The following is a 20,482-nucleotide window of genomic DNA, read 5'->3' on the forward strand; positions in this document are numbered from 1 at the left end:
GAGATGGTAGTGCAAAAACAGGAAAGCTGGAGGCGGCGGGGGCGGTGGGAGGGGAGAGAGGAAGCAGAGAAAGAGTGCACTTTAAACGTAGCATTGCCACTGGTTTTGCAGTGAGTGAATAGGTCAAATTCCATTATATGGGATTCCAGGGTTTTTAAAGCTAGTGTTTTGTCCTCAATCTCTGGACTAAGGAGGATTGGGGTAGAACAAAAACAAAGCCAGGCATCACCCCCTCCCCCCAAACACTGGAAAACAGGTACTAGCTGCTCGTCTACTGTTCTGTGCTGCATAGGAGATCAATCAGGAAGACCGATATCAAACATATTCTCAAACACTTTTATTTATAAAGTCCGGATTTCAGTCAGCAGGTCCTGCAGGAGGATAAACTCTGCTCAATGAGGTTTAGTCGCTGCCAACGCATGGGAATGCATAGAAAGTCCTTTTTTTTTCCAAATTGGATCCGTGGGTTGAGAGAAAAAAAGAAAAATCCTGAAATGTTTACATTGCAAGAAAGAGAATCCTTTAAAATCTCATCAGAGCAGAAGAATGTCAGTTTTCATCCGGGTGCCAGGGAATTATGTACAAAATTTACTGTATTTTTAAAAAGTAGAGGTTCGGAGACAGATGCCAGCAAATTTATTGTCTAATGGGCCTCAGCATTTTAGAATGCACTCAGAATACAACCACCACCACCGACAGCACCCCCAAACACTGCTTGGTTAATTTCTGAACTTGTGGAAGAGGGAAAGAAAAAAAAAAATCAAGGGGCATCAGTAAGCTGTTCCCAACAAAAACATTTATCCTGTGAAGATAAATGTCAGTTTGAAAAAATAAAAATTTAAGTTTCTCCAAATCAAGAAAATTCAGACCTGCAACATTTTAAGGTTCAACTGTTTTAAGTTTAAAAAAGCGTGTCCAAGTATGTTGCTACCTCCAGCAGCCAGATAGTTATACACAAAGTGCATCCATCCATACAAGAGACTCACATCTTGAAATACTCCAACTCTATAAATTCCAATAAATTTGCAGGTGCATCTGCCATCAAACCCCACAAAGCAGAGTTTAGCGATGTCAGTGTTATCGAGGTGATTTGCTCGCACTCCATCCCCTCGTCACTCCCCCTTCCAATAGCTGTACTGGCCATAGCTCACTAACAAAAGGCAAGGAGGCAGAAACTCAAGACTAGGGAGAGGTGAATAATTGAACAGCAACCCAATACTATTAACAAATTCATGTAGACAGGTAGTGCCATTACATGGAGATCTCCAACACCAATCGGTATCATGCTTACAGGACAACTCAGCTGTCCGGGGAGCATTTTAATTCTCACTCCAATCGTCTCCCCTCCTTTCCAGGTGACTGAGGCGCTCTGCTGAGATCCCGTGGCTGCTGGGGGCCCCCTATGTGCGAGCTCAGATATAGTTAGCTGACTATGTGACTACACAATGCATCAGAACAGAGTCTGACCACCTTCTTGCCCAACATCTCAATCTCCCAGCGGGCACCTTTGGACAGCAATCAGGAGCAGGAATGCTGTCTGATCTCCCCCTCGTATCTGCCCAGGTCAGGAGTGCTGACCCAGTTAAGAGCATCAACCGATCAGGGATCAAACCAGAGGCCTTCCTGGTCTGTACAGCTCGATAAGACACTACATGCATTAACCCACTGAGAAGTAGAGAGTTTTAAATTAAAAAAAACCACAATTTCCTCCTGGATCTTTGTTACGCCTTTGAATCACAGAATGAATCAAAGTGAAACAAGAATCTACACACACACACGCGCACACACACACAACCATGCTGAACACTTCCTCGTGGTGGAAATTTGTGCTTTTAAACCATAATTAAACAAACAGATTCCTAAATGTTTTTCAGCACTTGGTGCCAAAAAAGATGAAAAGCTGAATTAACCCTTTGCCACTCAAAGCAGCCATGAATTCTCATAGAAAATAAAAAGGGAACTGACTGGGCGAGAAAGGGTTAAGAGACATTCTTCCCTGCTGTGATAATTCGGAAATTTCTCTCATCTGGACTCTCACGAATACACTCAAAGAAGGGGTGTCCACCCGGTGTTAAAAGAGCAGAGCTCCCATACTTCCCACTTCACTTTGTTCTTTTACGAAGATCTCAAAGTACTGGTAAATGATGGTCACTGCCAATAAAATACCAGTCCCAGACCCTATGGCCCCCAGAAAGTCAGCAAGTACAGAGAGGGCGCCAATGCACAGGCCTCCAAAAGCAGCAGCAGTAGGTATATATCTGAAACAAAAATAAAAAGGATGCATGAATACAAATTTCAGAGTATTTTATCCAATGTGCTGTGCTGCTAGACAGAATGTGATTCTATTTGAAATGGGGACCGAGTGGTGGAGACACTGGCCTTTCACTGCTGGGAGCCCAGGTTCTAATTAAGCCCAGAATGACGATGAGAGTCTCCTGTCTGTTAAATGAGTTTGGGCATCGTCAATCCAGTGCCTAGTAAGCGTGGTGTAAAGCGCAAAATGTGTTTCTCTCCACCCCCCCCACCCAATTCAGCTCTAACAATCTTTTTCAGAGGCCACAAAATGGCAGGAGTAGGAGGTGGCAGTTTTCTCACCCTCACTGATGGCATTTTATTCTGTATCTAACTCACTATACCTGATCTGTGCTCAGTGCAGACACTGGATACCCATACCCACTGGGTGAACACAATTTATTTTTAAAAAATCCACACACCTATATGACTTAATCTGGAGCTCACTGTACTCAAAACACAATTTAAAAAAATTTTTTTTTATTCGTTCACGGGATGTGGGCGTCACTGGCAAGGCCGGCATTTATTGCCCATCCCTAATTGCCCTTGAGAAGGTGGTGGTGAGCCGCCTTCTTGAACCGCTGCAGTCCGTGTGGTGACGGTTCTCCCACAGTGCTGTTAGGAAGGGAGTTCCAGGATTTTGACCCAACGACAATGAAGGAACGGCGATATATTTCCAAGTCGGGATGGTGTGTGACTTGGAGGGGAACGTGCAGGTGGTGTTGTTCCCATGTGCCTGCTGCTCTTGTCCTTCTAGGTGGTAGAGGTCGCAGGTTTGGGAGGTGCTGTCGAAGAAGCCTTGGCGAGTTGCTGCAGTGCATCCTCTGGATGGTGCACACTGCAGCCACAGTGCGCCGGTGGTGAAGGGAGTGAATGTTTAGGGTGGTGGATGGGGTGCCAATCAAGCGGGCTGCTTTATCTTGGATGGTGTCGAGCTTCTTGAGTGTTGTTGGAGCTGCACTCATCCAGGCAAGTGGAGAGTATTCCATCACACTCCTGACTTGTGCCTTGTAGATGGTGGAAAGGCTTTGGGGAGTCAGGAGGTGAGTCACTCGCCGCAGAATACCCAGCCTCTGACCTGCTCTCGTAGCCACAGTATTTATATGGCTGGTCCAGTTCAGTTTCTGGTCAATGGTGACCCCCAGGATGTTGATGGTGGGGGATTCGGCGATGGTAATGCCGTTGAATGTCAAGGGGAGGTGGTTAGACTCTCTTGTTGATGGTCATTGCCTGGCACTTATCTGGCGCGAATGTTACTTGCCACTTATCAGCCCAAGCCTGGATGTTGTCTAGGTCTTGCTGCATGCGGGCTTGGACTGCTTCATTATCTGAGGGGTTGCGAATGGAACTGAACACTGTGCAGTCATCAGCGAACATCCCCATTTCTGACCTTATGATGGAGGGAAGGTCATTGATGAAGCAGCTGAAGATGGTTGGGCCTAGGACACTGCCCTGAGGAACTCCTGCAGCAATGCTCTGGGGCTGAGATGCTTGGCCTCCAACAACCACTACCATCTTCCTTTGTGCGAGGTATGACTCCAGCCACTGGAGAGTTTTCCCCCTGATTCCCATTGACTTCAATTTTACTAGGGCTCCTTGGTGCCACACTCGGTCAAATGCTGCCTTGATGTCAAGGGCAGTCACTCTCACCTCACCTCTGGAATTCAGCTCTTTTGTCCATGTTTGGACCAAGGCTGTAATGAGGTCTGGAGCCGAGTGGTCCTGGCGGAACCCAAACTGAGCAGGTTATTGGTGAGTAAGTGCCGCTTGATAGCACTGTCGACGACACCTTCCATCACTTTGCTCATGACTCTGGATTTTAGTCCAGGCCTCTGGATTACTAGCCCAGTAACATAACCACTATGCTACCGTACCCTAGTTTGTAGTGCAGGGAAATGAAAGCACACCGCACACAATGGCCACTAGGTGGAGTCTGTGCACTAACTGATGTACTGTGTGCATTGCTTTTCGACTCAAAATGTGCACATCTCTCCCTGTAACTGCTCATTCTCCAAGAGAAATGCCTCCTATTGCATCTGTATCTCCATCTGCAACAAGATATATTCAGACAAGAGGGCCATTTAACCTTAATGCAGATCACCGACCCTAGATAGAGAGTTGTTTCTTAAAGGATAAAGTGTCTAGCCTCAAAATAGCCTTTCAGACAACCTGTGCCAGCTGATCACCTGCTCTGTAAATACATACTTTGACACCTGCTCTTCACATACTCAAAACTCTAGTATGTTTGCCAATCTCTCTAAGCCTGCCAATACGCTGGGATTGCCCACTTAACACCACTGCGGGAGCACCATCGCTACAGGGACTGCAGCAGTTCAAGCAGATGGCCCACCACCACTAAGGGCAACTAGGGATGGGCGATAAATGTAACCTTGTCAATGTTGCCCACGTACTGTGTTTCTCTATTTGTTTCCTTCTGTTCATCTGATATTCTATAATTTTCTAATCACTTTCATTCTATCATGTTTTTTTGTAAAACCTTTTGAATTCGTTTTTAAAACTAATTTTGTTTCTCCTCTTTGGACTATTTTCTTAGTGTCTAATTTCCTATTTTCATTCACAGCTTACATCCCTAATTGCCCTTGAGAAGGTGGCGGTGAGCCACCTTCTTGAACCGCTGCAGTCCGTGTGGTGAAGGTTCTCCCACAGTGCTGTTAGGTAGGGAGTTCCAGGATTTTGACCCAGCGACGATATATTTCCAAGTCAGGATGGTGTGTGACTTGAGGGGAATGTGCAGATGGTGGTGTTCCCATGCGCCTGCTGCCCTTGTCCTTGTGGGTGATAGAGGTCACGGGGTTGGGAGGTGCTGTCGAAGAAGCCCTGGCCAGTTGCTGCAGTGCATCTTGTAGATGGAACACTGCAGCCACAGTGTGCCGGTGGTGGAGGGAGTGAATATTTAAGGTGGTGGATGGGGTGCCAATCAAGCGGGCTGCTTTGTCCTCTTATTACAGACCCGCAGCTGATTAACTGAGCTAGTGCCCAGTACGGACAACAATGAGGGCAGAATGTATAAGTGGGAGGCGTCAAGAAACAGCACGGTTTAGGTGAGGCTTCCCGTGTAGGGCCAAGACAGCTGTAGACACTGCCTTCCACACGAAAAGGGAAGCATGCACAGAAGGCCATAGTCAGAAGACTGAAGGGCACACAGGCAAAAAAAAAAATCTTTAGACACACAGGCAGTGCATCAAGGGCTAGATGGAAACACCACTTAAGATTGGCACCCTCTAAACACAATCAACAGCTTGCAACAGTGGTCTGTCACTCAATGGCTGTTTTTTTTTAAGAAATACATAAACCAGGGACCTTAAGTGGGCAAAGATTATTTCTTTCTTGCCCTTTCTGGCTGTAGGAAGGTGCAAGAAACCACTCAGTCCAGCTCCAGAAGTCTACAATCCACCATCAGGTCTTGAATCAGATCAACTTACTACTCACTCGTTTCACCCCCCCAAAAAAAATAGGAAAAGTGATTAGAGCAGGAATGAAGTGCCAAGCCTCTGCTCAGTACCTCAGACTGCTTGCTACCACTTGAAAGCAGTGATGGGAAATACACCTGCTGTTTTAAATATTTAGGAATCTAAACTATACACATATACTGGCTTTAAAAAGATGAAAATGATTTGAGTTTTGATGAAAAAAAATGGTAGCGAGTTAATGACTCACCTGTTGAGCTCATGGACCATTGAGGTCTCCCTGTGTCCCCTCATCACCATCTGCTGTTCTTTTAGCTGCTTGGCTACCTGTAATTCAATGAGAAGAAATATTCCAACTTAATTGTGCTGTTGTACCAGAGTGCGCAAACAAACCAGCCACAGACATCACATCAATACAAGACTATTAGTGTGTCATGGATGGTCTCAAATGTTTGTGCCAATCCAGTAACAATATTCCATCTTTCGTCTCTCCTCCCTTTCCTCTCCCCCCCCGCCCCCCCACCACCTTCCAGCAAACAGCAGGCAAACTCCATAAATCAAGAGCAAGCAAGTCCAGTTATATGGCACCTTACATAAGAAATAGGAGGCGGCCATACGGCCCCTCGAGCCTGCTCCGCCATGCAATAAGATCATGGCTCATCTTCCACCTCAACTCCACTTCACCACCCGATCCCCTTAGTGCCCAAATATCCACTGATCTCAGCCTTGAATATATTCAACGACTGAGCATCCACAGCCCTTACTGCATCTCATACAAACACTATCAACTATTTAATGTTGGCAAGCGTGGAAGCCATTATGCATACAAGATCGAGCAATCAAGATGGCAGACCAGTTCTCAGCAGTGTTCAGCACTATTCTTCGAGTAGTGTCAATAAGATCTTTTCAATCCACCCAAAAAAAGGTCCTTCCAAGGCTGGTTTACTGCACAGGGTCTTTCTCTACTTCTACCACCCACCCCCCCACACAAGAAATGTGGAGGGGTGAAGTGAGGAGGAATCCTGTGCAACAAACCAATTAACAAGCTATTACACACAAGCTGCAGCCTTTTCCCTAATAATATTCAGTTATTTTGCATATTTCTACTTACTCATCAAAGGAGCGATGCCAGTGCTAGTGTATAAACTTCCCCATTGTAAAGATTACTAAACCCAAGACAGATTACTGTATACTCTGAAGCCCTGTTCACACAAACATTAGTCTCAAGAGTCTCACCATCAGGACCCCTTTAAGAAAACAACATTCAAAATGGGTTTTTAATCAATGTTTACTTAAAATATGAAAGAAACAAATTCAGCAGATAACTTAGTTGACAGAGTGCATTTCTGGAATCAGGCCAGGGTTCATAAACTTTCACCCTCCCAACGTGCATATAACAAGTACCACATCTTGGAGTGGGAGGAAGAGCCGGAGACTGCAGGAACTGAGCAGAGTGCTCGCCACCTTCAGAATCTCCTGCCCGATGGCAGTGTACTGCTCTACCCCACCCTACATCTTCACTCCCACCCTGGACTCCTTGCTCAGTATGGCCCCAGGGGCTGGCCTCCCCCATCCCGATCCCTTGCACAAGTGACTATCCTTCATTTGCAATGAAATGTCAGACTGTTCAATTAGAGTGGGCATTATTTACTACAGGGGTCACCAGACAGTGATTTCTTCTCCCTAACCCATGGGTGACAAAGCCAACTGTACCAACTCCATCACTGCCTGGCTAAGATCAGAAAATTCAGTAAAGACCAGGGACTGAACCAGGAACCCCTCTGCTCTGTATGGTTCAGTTACTCTTTGGATAAACTCGTTGAGCCACTGGGCTTGTCTGAACAATTTTTAAAATTAAAACAAAAAGTTAGCTTTTTAAAAAAAAAAAAAATTTTATGCTCGTGAAAACAAGGAAGTTGGTGACAGCTAGTATTAGCATGAAGCACTAAAAGGTCAGATCCAGCAAGGGTTAAAGCCCCCTCTACTCTGCCCCAATAATGCACCTTGGGCTCCACTTCACAAGAACCAGCTGCTCTAATGTGCAACATTTTTCTATTTACCACTAGATATCTTGCGACATCTGAGGAAGACTGTCCATTTAGTGTTAAATTAGGAGTTTTATACTGTTGTCCAATGTGCAATAGGATCCCAATTGAGATTGATCCCAGACCCACTGGCAATTGGACAAGGTTACAATTTTGTTTTTAAAAAACACCCAATATTGATGGCAAGATTCTCTCAAACATAAAATAACCCTCTACAGTGCAGACACTTACATCCTTGGCAGAAGAACCAGACACTTCGATCCAGGTCTTGGAGAAGAAAGCACAGGAGCCCAACATGAAGACAATATAAATCGCTGCGTGAACAGGGTCATCCAGCACAGAGCCGAACGATTCTGGAGGAGAGAGGTAATAGCACAGACCCCCAACGGGATACGCACGGGCCGGACCACCACCCGTGTTATCCTTCAAATAAAGGAAAAAAGTTTCATTAACACAATATAAGAAATAGGAGCAGGAGTAGGCCATACAGCCCCTCGAGCCTGCCCTGCCATTCAATAAGATCTTAGCTGATCTTTGACCTCAGCTCCACTTTCCTGCCTGATCGCCATATCCCTTGAAGTCCAAAAATCTATTGATCTGTCTTGAATATACAGAACGACTGAGCATCCACAGCCCACTGGGGCAGAGAATTCCAAAGATTCACAACCCTGAGTGAAGAAATTCCTCCTCATCTCAGTCCTAAATGATTGACCGCTTATCCTGAGACCATGCCCTCTAGTTGTAGACTTCCCAGCCAGGGGGCAACATCCTCAGTAGCTACCCTTTCAAGCCCCCTCAGAATCACCTCTCTTTCTTCTGAGTATAGGTCCATTCTACTCAATCCTCATAAGACAACCCTCTTCCCAGGAATCCAGCTAGTGAACCTTCGTTGCACCACTTCAAGGCAAGTATATTCATCCTTAGGTGAGACAACCAAAACCGTACACAGTATTCTAGGTGAGGTCTCACCAAAGCCCTGTACAACTGCAGCAAGACTTCCTTACTCTTGTTCTCCAATCCCCTTGCAATAAAGGCCAATATACTATTTGCTTACCTAATTGCTTGCTGTACCTGCACGTTAACTGTGCTTCGTGCACAAGGACACCCAAATCTCTCTGGACACCAACATTTAATAGTTTCTCACCATTTAAAAAAATATTCTGTTTTTCTATTCTTCCTACCAAAAAGGTGAATAACCTCACATTATACTCCATCTGCCACCTTCTTGCCCAGTCATTTGCAGACTGTGTCCTCCTCACAGCTTACTTTCCCACCTAGCTTTGATAGTCAGTGAACTTGGACACAGTCCCTTCATCTAAGTCATTAATATAGATTGTAAATAGCTGAGGCCCAAGCACTGATCCTTGTGGCACCCCACTAGTTACAACCTGCCAACCTGAAAATGACCTGTTTATTCCTACTGTTTTCTGTCCATTAACCAATCCTCTTTCCATGCTAATATTACCCCAATCCCATGAGCCCTTGTGTAACAACCTTTCGTGTGGCACCTTATCAAATGCCTTTTGAAAATCCAAAATATACTACTTCCACTGGTTCCCCTTTATCTACCCTGCTAGTTACTCCTCAAAAAAACTCCAGCAGATTTGTCAAACACGATTTCCCTTTCATAAAACCATGTTGACTCTGCCTAATCATATGATTTAAGTACCATTACCAGTCCTTAATAATTGATTCCAGCATTTTCCCGATGACTGATGTCAGGTTAACTGGCCTGTAGCTCAGTTTTCTCTCCTTTCTTTCTTGAATAGCAAGGGGGGGGGGGGGGGGGGGGGGGAGGGGGAGGGGGAGGTGACATTTGCTACCTTCCAATCCACTGGGAACATTCTAGAATCTAGGGAATTCTGAAAGATCACAACCAATGCATCCACTATCTCTGCAGCCACCTCTTTTAGAACCCTAGGATGCAGGCCATCAGGTCCAGGAGATTTGTCAGCTTTTAGTCCCATTAATTTCTCCAGTACTTTTTCTTTACCAATATTACTTACATTAAGTTCCTCACTCATACCAGAAAGAGTGGGGAACCAAGGGTCTGTTTTGTGTCCTCTATTGTGAAGACAGATACAAAATGTTTAACATCTCTGCCATTTCCTTATTCCCCATTATAATTTCTCCTGTCTCAGCCTCTAAGGGACCAACATTTACTTTCACTAATCTCTTCCTTTTTACATACTTGTAGAAGCTCTTACAATCTGTTTTTATATTTCTTGCTAGTTTACTCTCATTCTATTTTCTCCCTCTAACAGGAGGGGTGGAGGGGAAGTCACTCACCTCAGACTAATGTCCCGACCCAATTTCAGACTCCAATCTGGCCACTCTTTATTTTTTCACCCTCCCCTAATTTTCTCCTCTTCTGAAGGTTCTGATACTTGCTGTGGCAGGTTTCCATGGCTGTAAGCTATTGTCCAGCACCTGACCCAAAAGCCCAGTTAGCATATGCAAGCTTAGACTTGGGGCGTTTCACAGTAGAGTCCAAGACTTCTCACCCAGCTGCCATACTTTCCGGTGCTGGACACCGATCAGGAAGAACAATGTTCACCTCCCCAACAGAGGATTGCAAAGTCTGATTGCAGCACCCCAATTAACACCATGCCTAAGATCAGCTAGTTGCAAACAAACCAAGGATCTCTGCCACACTGGGTGGTGCACCTAAAGCAGTTGTCAGACTGTTCTTCAAATCCCAACAGAACGAGGAATCCATCCAATTCCCTTTAAAATAAAAAAAAGTGGGAACTACTCTAATTTATCAGTACCTGAAAGACAGATTCCTAGTCACTTACTCTAGATCTTCTCAACCTTGCTGCACCCCTAATTGTTTTCGAACTAGTGGAGTAGCCTCTAGTCCCACTCCTGTTCTCATGAATCCCGAATGGCCTTTTTTGAGCAAGTCTTTACAGTCTGCCTCTCTACTGCTCCTCAAACTGTGACACTAGGACAAGAGGGCTCAAGTTCAAACTAGGAAAAAGGTAAATTTAGGACTGACATCAGTAAGTTCTTCAGAGTGTGATCAATGCAGAGAAAGGATTTTCAGGTAAGGCAATAAAAGCAACAACCTCAAACATTTAACAGTTGGATGCCATCATGAGAATGGAAGAGAAGGTAGCTTCATTTTAGATGGATAAGTCAAGATGAGCCAAATGGCTTCCTCACATGTATCTACTGGAGATCTTAGAGAGAAGATGCAAGCAAAATCTCTCCAAGCTCATTAACTTGGTTTGTTTGCTTATTTGATGTTTTTGTTTAAAAAATTCTCAACCCCCCCAAAATCAAAAAATTGTACTTACAGACCAGGTCCCCAGGAGATTGACTATGAAATTGCCACTGAATCTTGTAGACAACATCTGAGAGATGACGTACAGGTTGGAGACCAGAGCAGACTGGAGGATGATGGGAATGTTCGACGTGTAGAAAAGCTTGATGGGATAGGTGTTGTACTGTCCACGGTAACGGGCAGATTTAATTGGCAGGTCCACTCTGAAGCCCTGCAAGGTGTCAACAAAAAGTTGCTTTAATTTGCATCAATACCATTAAAATGGAGAGATTAACAAAAAAAAACCAGGGAAACAGACACCAAATGCAGAGATCAGGTAACAGACTAGACACTTAACCTGGAACAATAGCACACTTGGCAGTAAACTGGTCCATTACCCACCAGCAGACAGACATTTTTAAAAAAAAAGAATTTGTACTGGAGGCAACTGGGACACAGTGCAAGAATCCATTGTCCCACTATGGCAAAATGTGAAACTGAATTCAGTAAATCTGGTAATTTGTGGTCTGACACTCAGGAACATGACCACAAAAGCTGCAGGATTGCCGATGAAAACCCAACTGATTCACTAATGTCCTTCAAGGAATAGAACCTGCCATCCCTACCCAGTCTGGCCTACATGCCACTCCAGTCCCATGGTATACTTAATGCCCTCTAGGCAACTAGGGATGGGCGATAAATACTGCATTGTCTACACATAGAAGAAATAAAGAAACAATTACAGCTGCAACCCAGAGTAAAGATGCCATTCTGGAACATCCATAGTCAGCTCCCACTGGAATACACTTCTCATTTCTCCCCCCGCCAATTAATACCAACAATCTTTGAAAAATGTGCACTTTCAAAGGTTTTCAGGGGGTTTTCAAAGCACTTCACTTTGAAGCACATTGCAGCAAGACATATTTACTGACTTGAGTCAAACAGCAGAGAGATTTTTCTTTTGGCAGCACTGGGGGGTTTCACTGCTCACTCACCTGGAAGTATATCACCACAGCAAAGACAAAGATGGTTGCAATGAGGTTCATGAGATTTGGCAGGTTCTGGCGGTAAAAGGCTTCGCGAAGAGCACGGACTTTGTCCTGTCGCGTGGCCAGTAGATGGAACAGGGCAATAATTGATCCCTCAAACTCGGTCCCTGTTGAAAACAGATGCCACAATTAACAGATTACAGAGAGGGAGATTAATTACAACACAGCACCCCTTACTATTGACCTCGGATGAGAGTTTAAACAAAAAAAAAATCTTTTGGTTTTCTCGGCACTATCCAGCCAAGAAAACGCGAGTGGGCATATGCATCAGTGTGCAGCCATCCCTCTTTCTAGAGGAGCCCCTACTCTCCACAAGGCTGAGATGGAAGCACAGCACATGCGGAATTGCAGGTACAAACCATGTCCTATCACTCCAAGGAGCAATGCTCATAGCTCACCCATTTAAAGAGACCACAGGCAGCCATCTCTACAAGATTTGGAGGAACCATACAAGAGGGGGGTCTTATATAACTGGATCTTTTTGAAAAAGAACTGCCATCTACTTTCCTGTTAGAATAGTCTCAAACTCACTTCACACAAGATCACTCCAACCACCAGTGATAGGGTTATCTCTATTCAACTGGGCCAGACATTTACCTTTGCATCAGTACTGCAGGTATTTTTGTAAACATGAGAAACATTAATCTGATTGTACTGCCACTGAACCTGCCACACACCATTCAGTTTTCCTCTTTGCCAGGATGCATTAACCCTTCTGTTAGTAACTGGTGATGTATAAAACTTTTTTCAACAAAATGTCACAGACTGGGCTCATTGATCTTTAAAATAAATACTCACCAACCACCTGTCATACCCTGTTGTACAGGATACAGCTAGTCATTCAATAGGCGATCACTCCCCTCAGATGTGACTTTTGCATCTCTTATCAACGTGGCCCTCACTCCTCAGCCATTGTCTTGAACTCCATATACCCCATCCTACACTTTCTCCTCCCTACAGACCCACTGTTAAAAAATCAAATGGCACAGTCTTCTAGTCCAACTCATTTTCCCCAATGGAGCTCAAAATTTGTAACTGCTCTCCCCACCTTCTATTTCTCTTACCTTTCAGGCTTTGGTTTAAAAAAAAACTTAGTGTCATCTATTACTTGATTTACCTCAGCTGATCTCTTGCACATAACCATGGTGGTATCCATTATAAGCATCGGTCCTTCATCTAGATTTCGAGACTGGGTGTACTGTATATTCTTTAAGAGTATAAAGATTATTGCTGTTATCCGCCTACCTCTACCGGTGTTCACTGTGGTGGGGCTGAAAGCCTTCCACACAATGGTCTCACAGATGTTCGTGGCGATGAAGAGAGAAATACCAGATCCAAGGCCATACCCTTTCTGCAGCAGTTCATCCAGGAGCAGCACAATCAGGCCGGCAACAAACAGCTGTAAAAAGTTTTAAAACCCATTGACAAAATGTGCAGTAAAACTCTGCAAGGAAAAAGCACTGTACCTTGACTGAAAGAGCCCAAATCTTTAGTTACCATTTGCCAAATTAAAACAGATTTCTTCCTCAAACTACACTTTCCACACTTGAACAAATATACAATTTTATAGCTTCCCTCTGCAGACAATATCAATGTTGCTCTCAATTTGGTCACTTGAGCAACATACAAATGTTAGAAATATGATAATGACCATATTCCATGTCTCATTAGTTACGGTTTCCAAAATATAATTTTCTGAAATAAATCTATCTAACTTGAATTAAACAATACTTCCTGCTCCCACCGTCTCCCTGGGGAGCCTGATCCATAGATTCACTACTCACTGAAATAATGATTGCAATTGCAATCGGCTGGCTTTAGTTTAACATACCATGCATTAATTCAAAATATAAAAATCCCAAAATCAATGCTCAGAGGACGAAGTTTGCCCAGACAGAATTCAGAACCATAAAATTTTGCACATTTCATTACCAAGCGTAGTAGCCGAAGGAAAACCACAGCTGCCCCCAATGCAATGACATTTCAACACATGATCAGCGGTACCTGAATGATGATCAGTAGACAGATGCCAGCTCCCATTTCTGATGGATCGCCATACATCCCAGTCATGACGTACACAATGGCTTGCCCGATAGTGATGATCATGCCGAAAACTGCAGGGCAAAAGTCACAAGTTGAGATATGTACACCAGACCTCGTGAAAGTCCTCAATACAAGAACAGGTTTCAAAATTACACAGCAGATCTGAAACATCTGTTAAGTTGCATGGAGACGTAGATCCCAGTGTTATTTTACTGGCACTATTTTCTCACTAATTGCTATAGATTAGCACAATCTGTATCTAATTGAGGGAAATGTAGAATTCACCAGCCTGGTGACAAAGTGTGGCAACTTTGTGGACTACCTCAAGACTGCCAAATATCTGGAATATGAAGCATATTGGGGGCGTTACATCAGCACTTAACAAGAAGCCTCATTTCTCGTTCATTGCAACATCAACTGTACTGATCTGCTACGAAAGGGATAGCAGCCTCAGACCATTAAAAGTGCAAGCTTGGCTCAGTTGATAGCACTCGTCTCATTTTCAGTTCAGGCCCCACTCCAGGACTTAGAGCACACTATCTAGGCAGACACACCAGTGTAGCACTGAGAGCAAGCTTCATTGCTGGAGCTGTTGTTCTTTCAGATATATGCAACCCAACTGCTTAGGTGGAGAAAAAACCTCCGATGACACTGGAGAGCAGCAAGTTCTACCAGTGTCCTGGCCAACATTCCTCCCAAATCCACCACCAAAGACTATCCAGTCAGTCACCTCATGCGCTGTGCAGGGATCTTTCAATGCACAAATAGGCTGCCATGTTTATGTAACAATGACTACACTTCACTGGATACGAAGCACTATGGGGCGTGTAGAGGACGTGATACGGCTATATAAACAAGTTCTTTCTTTATAATGTTCTTATGATTTACCACACTTAAGACTAGTATTGTCTTCATCCTTCTACACAATTCCAAACTTATTATTCAGCATTCAGGTTTTTGCCATGTGTAAAAAAGTTATTCATTCATGGATGTGGGCGTTGCTGGCAAAGCTGGCAATTATTGCCCATCCCTAATTGCTTGAGAAAGTGGTGGGCCGCCTTCTTGAATCACTGCAGTCAGTGTGGTGAAGGTTCTCCCACAGTGCTGCTAGGTAGGGAGTTCCAGGATTTTGACCCAGCGACGATATAGTTCCAAGTCAGGATGGTGTGTGACTTGAGGGGAACGTGCAGATGGTGGTGTTCCCATGTGCCTGCTGCCCTTGTCCTTGTCCTTCTAGGTGGTAGAGGTCGCGGGTTTAGGAGGTGCTGTCGAAGTAGCCTTGGCGATTTGCTGCAGTGCATCTTGTAGATGGTACACACTGCAGCCTCTATCAATAGTGGAGGGAGTGAAAGCTTACGGTGGTGGATGGGGTGCCAATCAAGCAGGCTGTTTTGTCCTGGAGATGTCGAGCTTCTTGAGTGTTGTTGGAACTGCACTCAAAGCAAGTGGAGAGTATGCCATCACACTCCTGACTTATGCCTTGAAGATGGTGGTAAGGCTTTGGGGAGTCAGGCAGTGAATCACTTGCCACAGAATACCTAGCCTTGCTCTTGTAGCCACAGTGGCTGGTCCAGTTAAGTTTCTGGTCAATGATGACCCCCAGGATGTTGATGGGGGATTCAATGATGGTAATGTCGTTGAATGTCAAGGGGAGGTGGTCATTGCCTGGCACTTGTCTGGTGCAAATGTTACTTGGCATTTATCAGCCCAAGCCTGGATGTTGTCTGGGCCTTGCTGCATGTGGGCACAGACTGCTTCATTATCTGAGGGGTTGCAAATGGAACTGAACACTGCAATCAGCAGTAAACATCCCCATTTCTGACCTTATGATGGAGGGAAGGTCATTGATGAAGCAGCTGAAGATTGTTGGGCCTAGGACACTGCCGTGAGGAACTCCTGCAGCAATATCCGGGGGCTGAGATAATTAGCCTCCGACAACCATTACTATCTTCCTTTGTGCTAGGTATGACTCCAGCCACTGGAGAGTTTTCCCCCCTCACCCGATTCCCATTGACTTCAATTTTACTGGGGCTCCTTGATGCCACACTCGGTCAAATGCTGCCTTGATGTCAAGGGCAGTCACTCTCACCTCACCTCTGGAATTCAGCTCTTTTGTCCATGTTTGGACCAAGGCTGTAATGAGGTCTGGAGCCAAGTGGTCCTGGCAGAACCCAAACTGAGCATCGGTGAGCAGGTTATTGGTGAATAAGTGCCACTTGATAGTTCTGTTGATGACACCTTCCATCACTTTGCTGATGATTGAGAGTAGACTGATGGGACGATAACTGGCCGGATTGGATTTGTCCTGCTTTTTGTGGACAGGACATACCTGGGCAATTTTCCACATTGTCGTGTAGATGCCAGTATTGTAGCTGTACTGGAACAGCTTGGCTCGAAGCATGGCTAGTTCTGGAGCACAAGTCTTCAGCACTATAGCCGGAATGTTGTCATGGCCCATAGCCTTTGCCGAATCCAGTGGACACAGCCGTTTCTTGATATCACATGGTGAATCGAATTGGTTGAAGACTGGCTTCTGTGATGGTTGGGATTGCAGGAGGATGCAGAGATGGATCATCCACTCGGCACTTCTGGCTGGAGATGGTTGCAAACGCTTCAGCCTTGTCTTTTGCACTTACAATGCTGGGCTCCGTCACCATCGAGAACGAGGATGTGCACAGAGTCTCCTCCTCCCCTTAGTTGTTTAATTGTCCACCATCATTCATAACGGGATGTGGCAGGACTGCAGAGCTTTGATCTGATCCACTGGTTGTGGGATCACTTAGCTCTGTCTATAGCATGCTGTTTCTGCTGTTTAGCATGCATGTAGTCCTGTATTGTAGCTTCACCAGGTTGGCACCTCATTTTTAGGTACCCCTGGTGCTGCTCCTGGCATGCCCTTCTACACTCATTGAACCAGGGTTGATCCTCTGGCTTGCTGGTAATGGCAGAGTCAGCGATATTACAGGCCATGAGGTTACAGATTGTGGTGGAATACAATTCTGTGTAAAATTAGCAAGAGTTCCACAGTGGGTCTGAGAAATGTTGATACTATGTCCACTTAAACTGTGAAAAACATCCACTTAAGAATTTATGCTTCAGGACTTGGGTTAACACAGTAGGGTGACGTACTGGTGGCTACAGGTCTGTCACTGGGAACTAGACCAACTCAAGGTAACGAAATAAAAGCATCACAAAAAGCAGCAAAGTAATTAGCATCATCGAAACCCTGATTCCACCACCCCCCCCCAACGGCACAGTGGGAATTGACCCCAGTGGCAAAACTGTTCTAAACGTGATTCCAGTCAACCTCCTCTCTGAACAGTGGATAGCAGGGCTGTGTGTGTATTGGTGAATCAAGAATTGAAAGTGTGTCGCATGCTGAAGCTGCAGGGTCAGCAGGACAGCTGAGAAGAATGTCACAAAAAGACATTGATCTGTCGCTACTTGTCAAACTGAAACCAGACAACTTACGTTTCTGTGCTCCATTGAAGAGAGCTCTGTCTTTAGGAGTGTCACCAACTTCGATGATCTTTGCGCCCGCCAGAAGCTGCATGATAAGACCAGAGGTGACAATCGGCGAGATACCTAGTTCCATCAGTGTACCTGAATTGGAGAAAAATAGTTTAATATCACCGACACTCATCACAGACCATTTTCTTTTCAGCATGTTTCACTATCTCTGCTAATACTCCACAAACTCAAACATCCATTTTTAGTTTCAGTATTACCATGATGTGACTATTGTACTGACCTGCCATCAGTCTGAACAGGAACTGTATACAACAAATTTTAAGGTGCAAAATTTCTGTACTGTCACTTGATCTGTGAAAACACACCCAGAAGTGCAATCATAGAACCCTGTCCTTCCAGAATTAGCCTGTATCTGGCGACAGCACTTTGAGGTGTGCAAAACTTGGGTGGAATGTCTGTCACTGTTGGTGATTGTGGAAGCAATCAGATGTAATAAATGAAGAATAGCACACACAAGTGTACTAAATTGTACTGTTTTACACTTAATACCTATTAACTTAGCTGTTGAAATGATAGAGGGACATAGCTAATGTTTAAAAGGGTTTAACACACGATTATGGATACACCGTTTTGCAAAATAGCAGAATGTGGCCATGTCTCCACAATTCCCAGATTTGGTTGGGCTGTCCAGGGAGAAGGAATTCAAGATATGAAGGGGCTTCACACCAACACAAATTCATGTACCAGTCACTAACCAGGCTACCTGCCACCACACTCACCCAGGTGAGATTTGCATGCAGCGAGGCAGACTTAAAAGCAGGTAAATAGCTTGCCAGTCTGAACAGATATGAGTGAGCTTGGCTTAATTGGTAGTACCATCACCTTTGAATCAGAAGGCTGAGAGTCCAAACCTCACTTCACCACCTGAGCACATAAACTAGGCTAACACTCAACAGTGCAGCATGTCAGAGTTGCCACTCTTCACTGGAGATATTACATTAAGGCCCTGTCTGCCTGCTCTAGAGGTAACTGAGGCATGGCACTTTGAAGAACAGGGAACTCTCCTGTTCCCAACAACCACAACCACCAAAAACAGGTTACTGCTCAGTCACCTCCTTGATGCTTGTGGCACAATGAATGGCTGCACTCCAGAAATAACTGACTTTGAGATAGCAAAAGGTGCTATAGTCTACTCCAGATTATTTGAATTCATTATCCAATAATTCAAATTAAGCATCTTAAAAACAGCAAAATGGGAACTTGTTACTAAAACAAAATTGAAGTATCAGATTATTTGAAGTAAGCAACTGAATTAAGAGTAGACTGTATACAAATAAGTATGCTTAACTACATTTAAAAACAACCCCAGAGAGCATGTCAGTCACAAAGGCTTAGCAGCCATCTCCTCAGAAGACAAAGAAATAGGCATGGGATTTTTTTTTATAAATTGGAAGAATTTAGTCCTGGAGAAAAAAATATAATGTGCCAGCACCAGGTCAAGCACTGATAAAATGGTAGAAAGCAGGCATGCACCCATAATTTTGTAATAAAACTGATCTGAATTGTGCTGCCCTTGGAAGAATGCAATTCCCCATAAGGGGAGAGGAGCAGTGAATGAGAGAAAGCCAGCCTGGGTCACTCTCTACTCCTCATTGCCCTGTTTCACAGCACGATTGCCAGAGACCCAAGAGTGTGTCCCCACCTGTTCTTGTTTGGCTGGAAACAATGCAAGGAGCAAGCAGACACAAGAAAAAGGGAAATGGAAAAAATATTGGAGAGGCTTGGCCATTAAAAGAGACGCACAATGTGCATGTTGCTTCCATCAAGTTTTAAGCTACATTGTTCAGGAGACAATCCTTCTGCTTCAGTGTTATTCACCAAGTATTTGGCAAGTGCTGAAATCCTGCGCAATCTTTTTTTCAAGGGCCACTTCAGGAATGATTTAGTGTAATGTACCAGAAAGTGATTAAGACGATGTTCAGCACTAAGTAAGCTCCTGATTTCAAACCTGCCACAGACACACAGCAACACAGCTACTGATAGACACAAGTGAAGAGGAGATAGGTCACAAGTGCCCCTTAGGCTGTATGATAAGTATCACTCCTCTACCCAAACTAATTGTGGACAGCAAATTCAATTAAAATAAACTTCCGTTACCTCTGTTTGAAGCCAGAATAACTCTCATCCAGTAGAAAGGATCTGCAGAGTCTGAGGACATGATGCCAAATAAAGGAATCTGAAAAGATTTAAAAACAAAACAATTTTATAAGCAAATGTAGTTTCCCTGAGACAGTCTAGTCCAAAATGGTAATTGCACTCAAAGCAAAAAAAAACAGGATATCTGAAACAGAAAATACTCAGGTTAATCAGCATCTGTGGAGAGAAGAGATAAGTTAACTATCAGTTCTCTCCACAGATGCCCATTGACCTGCTGTGTTTCCAGCACTTATTTTTGTAGTCATATTATACAGTTACTGGAATTCTACTGTAATGTAAGCAAACCCTTAGTTAAATTACCAGAAATGTATCCGTTTCCTAATATTTGATTGTGTCAGAGCAGAACAAGTAACTTCAACATGTATGTAAACACTGACCTGGCAACAGACTAAGAAGATGAAGAGTGTGATGGCCGTCCATAGTACTTTTTCTCTAAACTGAATCTAGAAAAGCCAGAACAGAATTAGAACATTGAAACATTTGTTCATCCAATATCATATCAAAATGCTACCAATATATATCAGTACAGTTGCATAGCACCCAAGAAAAAAAGGGCTGCATGCTCAAAAATGTTAGAAGGGGAAGGCACCATACTGAGGTATATAAAGTATTCAATGGCACGGCTAAGGTAAACCCAGAATACTATTTTAAGGCAAATCAGGCCAGCAA

At 44.2% G+C, this 20,482-nt stretch overlaps 1 protein-coding gene across 1 annotated transcript in view; it reads right to left on the reverse strand.

The window, feature by feature from the left end:
- Positions 1-322: 322 nt before the first annotated feature.
- Positions 323-20,482, reverse strand: part of LOC137333999 (protein transport protein Sec61 subunit alpha-like 1) — a 32,162-nt gene continuing 12,002 nt past the window's right edge. Inside the window, exons 3-12 of the mRNA XM_067998390.1 lie at positions 20,191-20,256; positions 19,754-19,832; positions 17,597-17,728; positions 14,087-14,196; positions 13,328-13,481; positions 12,029-12,189; positions 11,068-11,265; positions 7,997-8,188; positions 5,971-6,047; positions 323-2,258 (exon numbers count right to left, since the gene is read on the reverse strand). Of these exons, the coding sequence (XP_067854491.1) occupies positions 2,072-2,258; positions 5,971-6,047; positions 7,997-8,188; positions 11,068-11,265; positions 12,029-12,189; positions 13,328-13,481; positions 14,087-14,196; positions 17,597-17,728; positions 19,754-19,832; positions 20,191-20,256 (1,356 nt within the window). The 3' untranslated portion in view covers positions 323-2,071. The remainder of the gene's footprint in view (positions 2,259-5,970; positions 6,048-7,996; positions 8,189-11,067; positions 11,266-12,028; positions 12,190-13,327; positions 13,482-14,086; positions 14,197-17,596; positions 17,729-19,753; positions 19,833-20,190; positions 20,257-20,482) is intronic.

The sequence above is a fragment of the Heptranchias perlo genome, chromosome 17 (assembly GCF_035084215.1).
Source record: "Heptranchias perlo isolate sHepPer1 chromosome 17, sHepPer1.hap1, whole genome shotgun sequence".
NCBI classification, from domain to species: Eukaryota; Metazoa; Chordata; class Chondrichthyes; order Hexanchiformes; family Hexanchidae; genus Heptranchias; species Heptranchias perlo.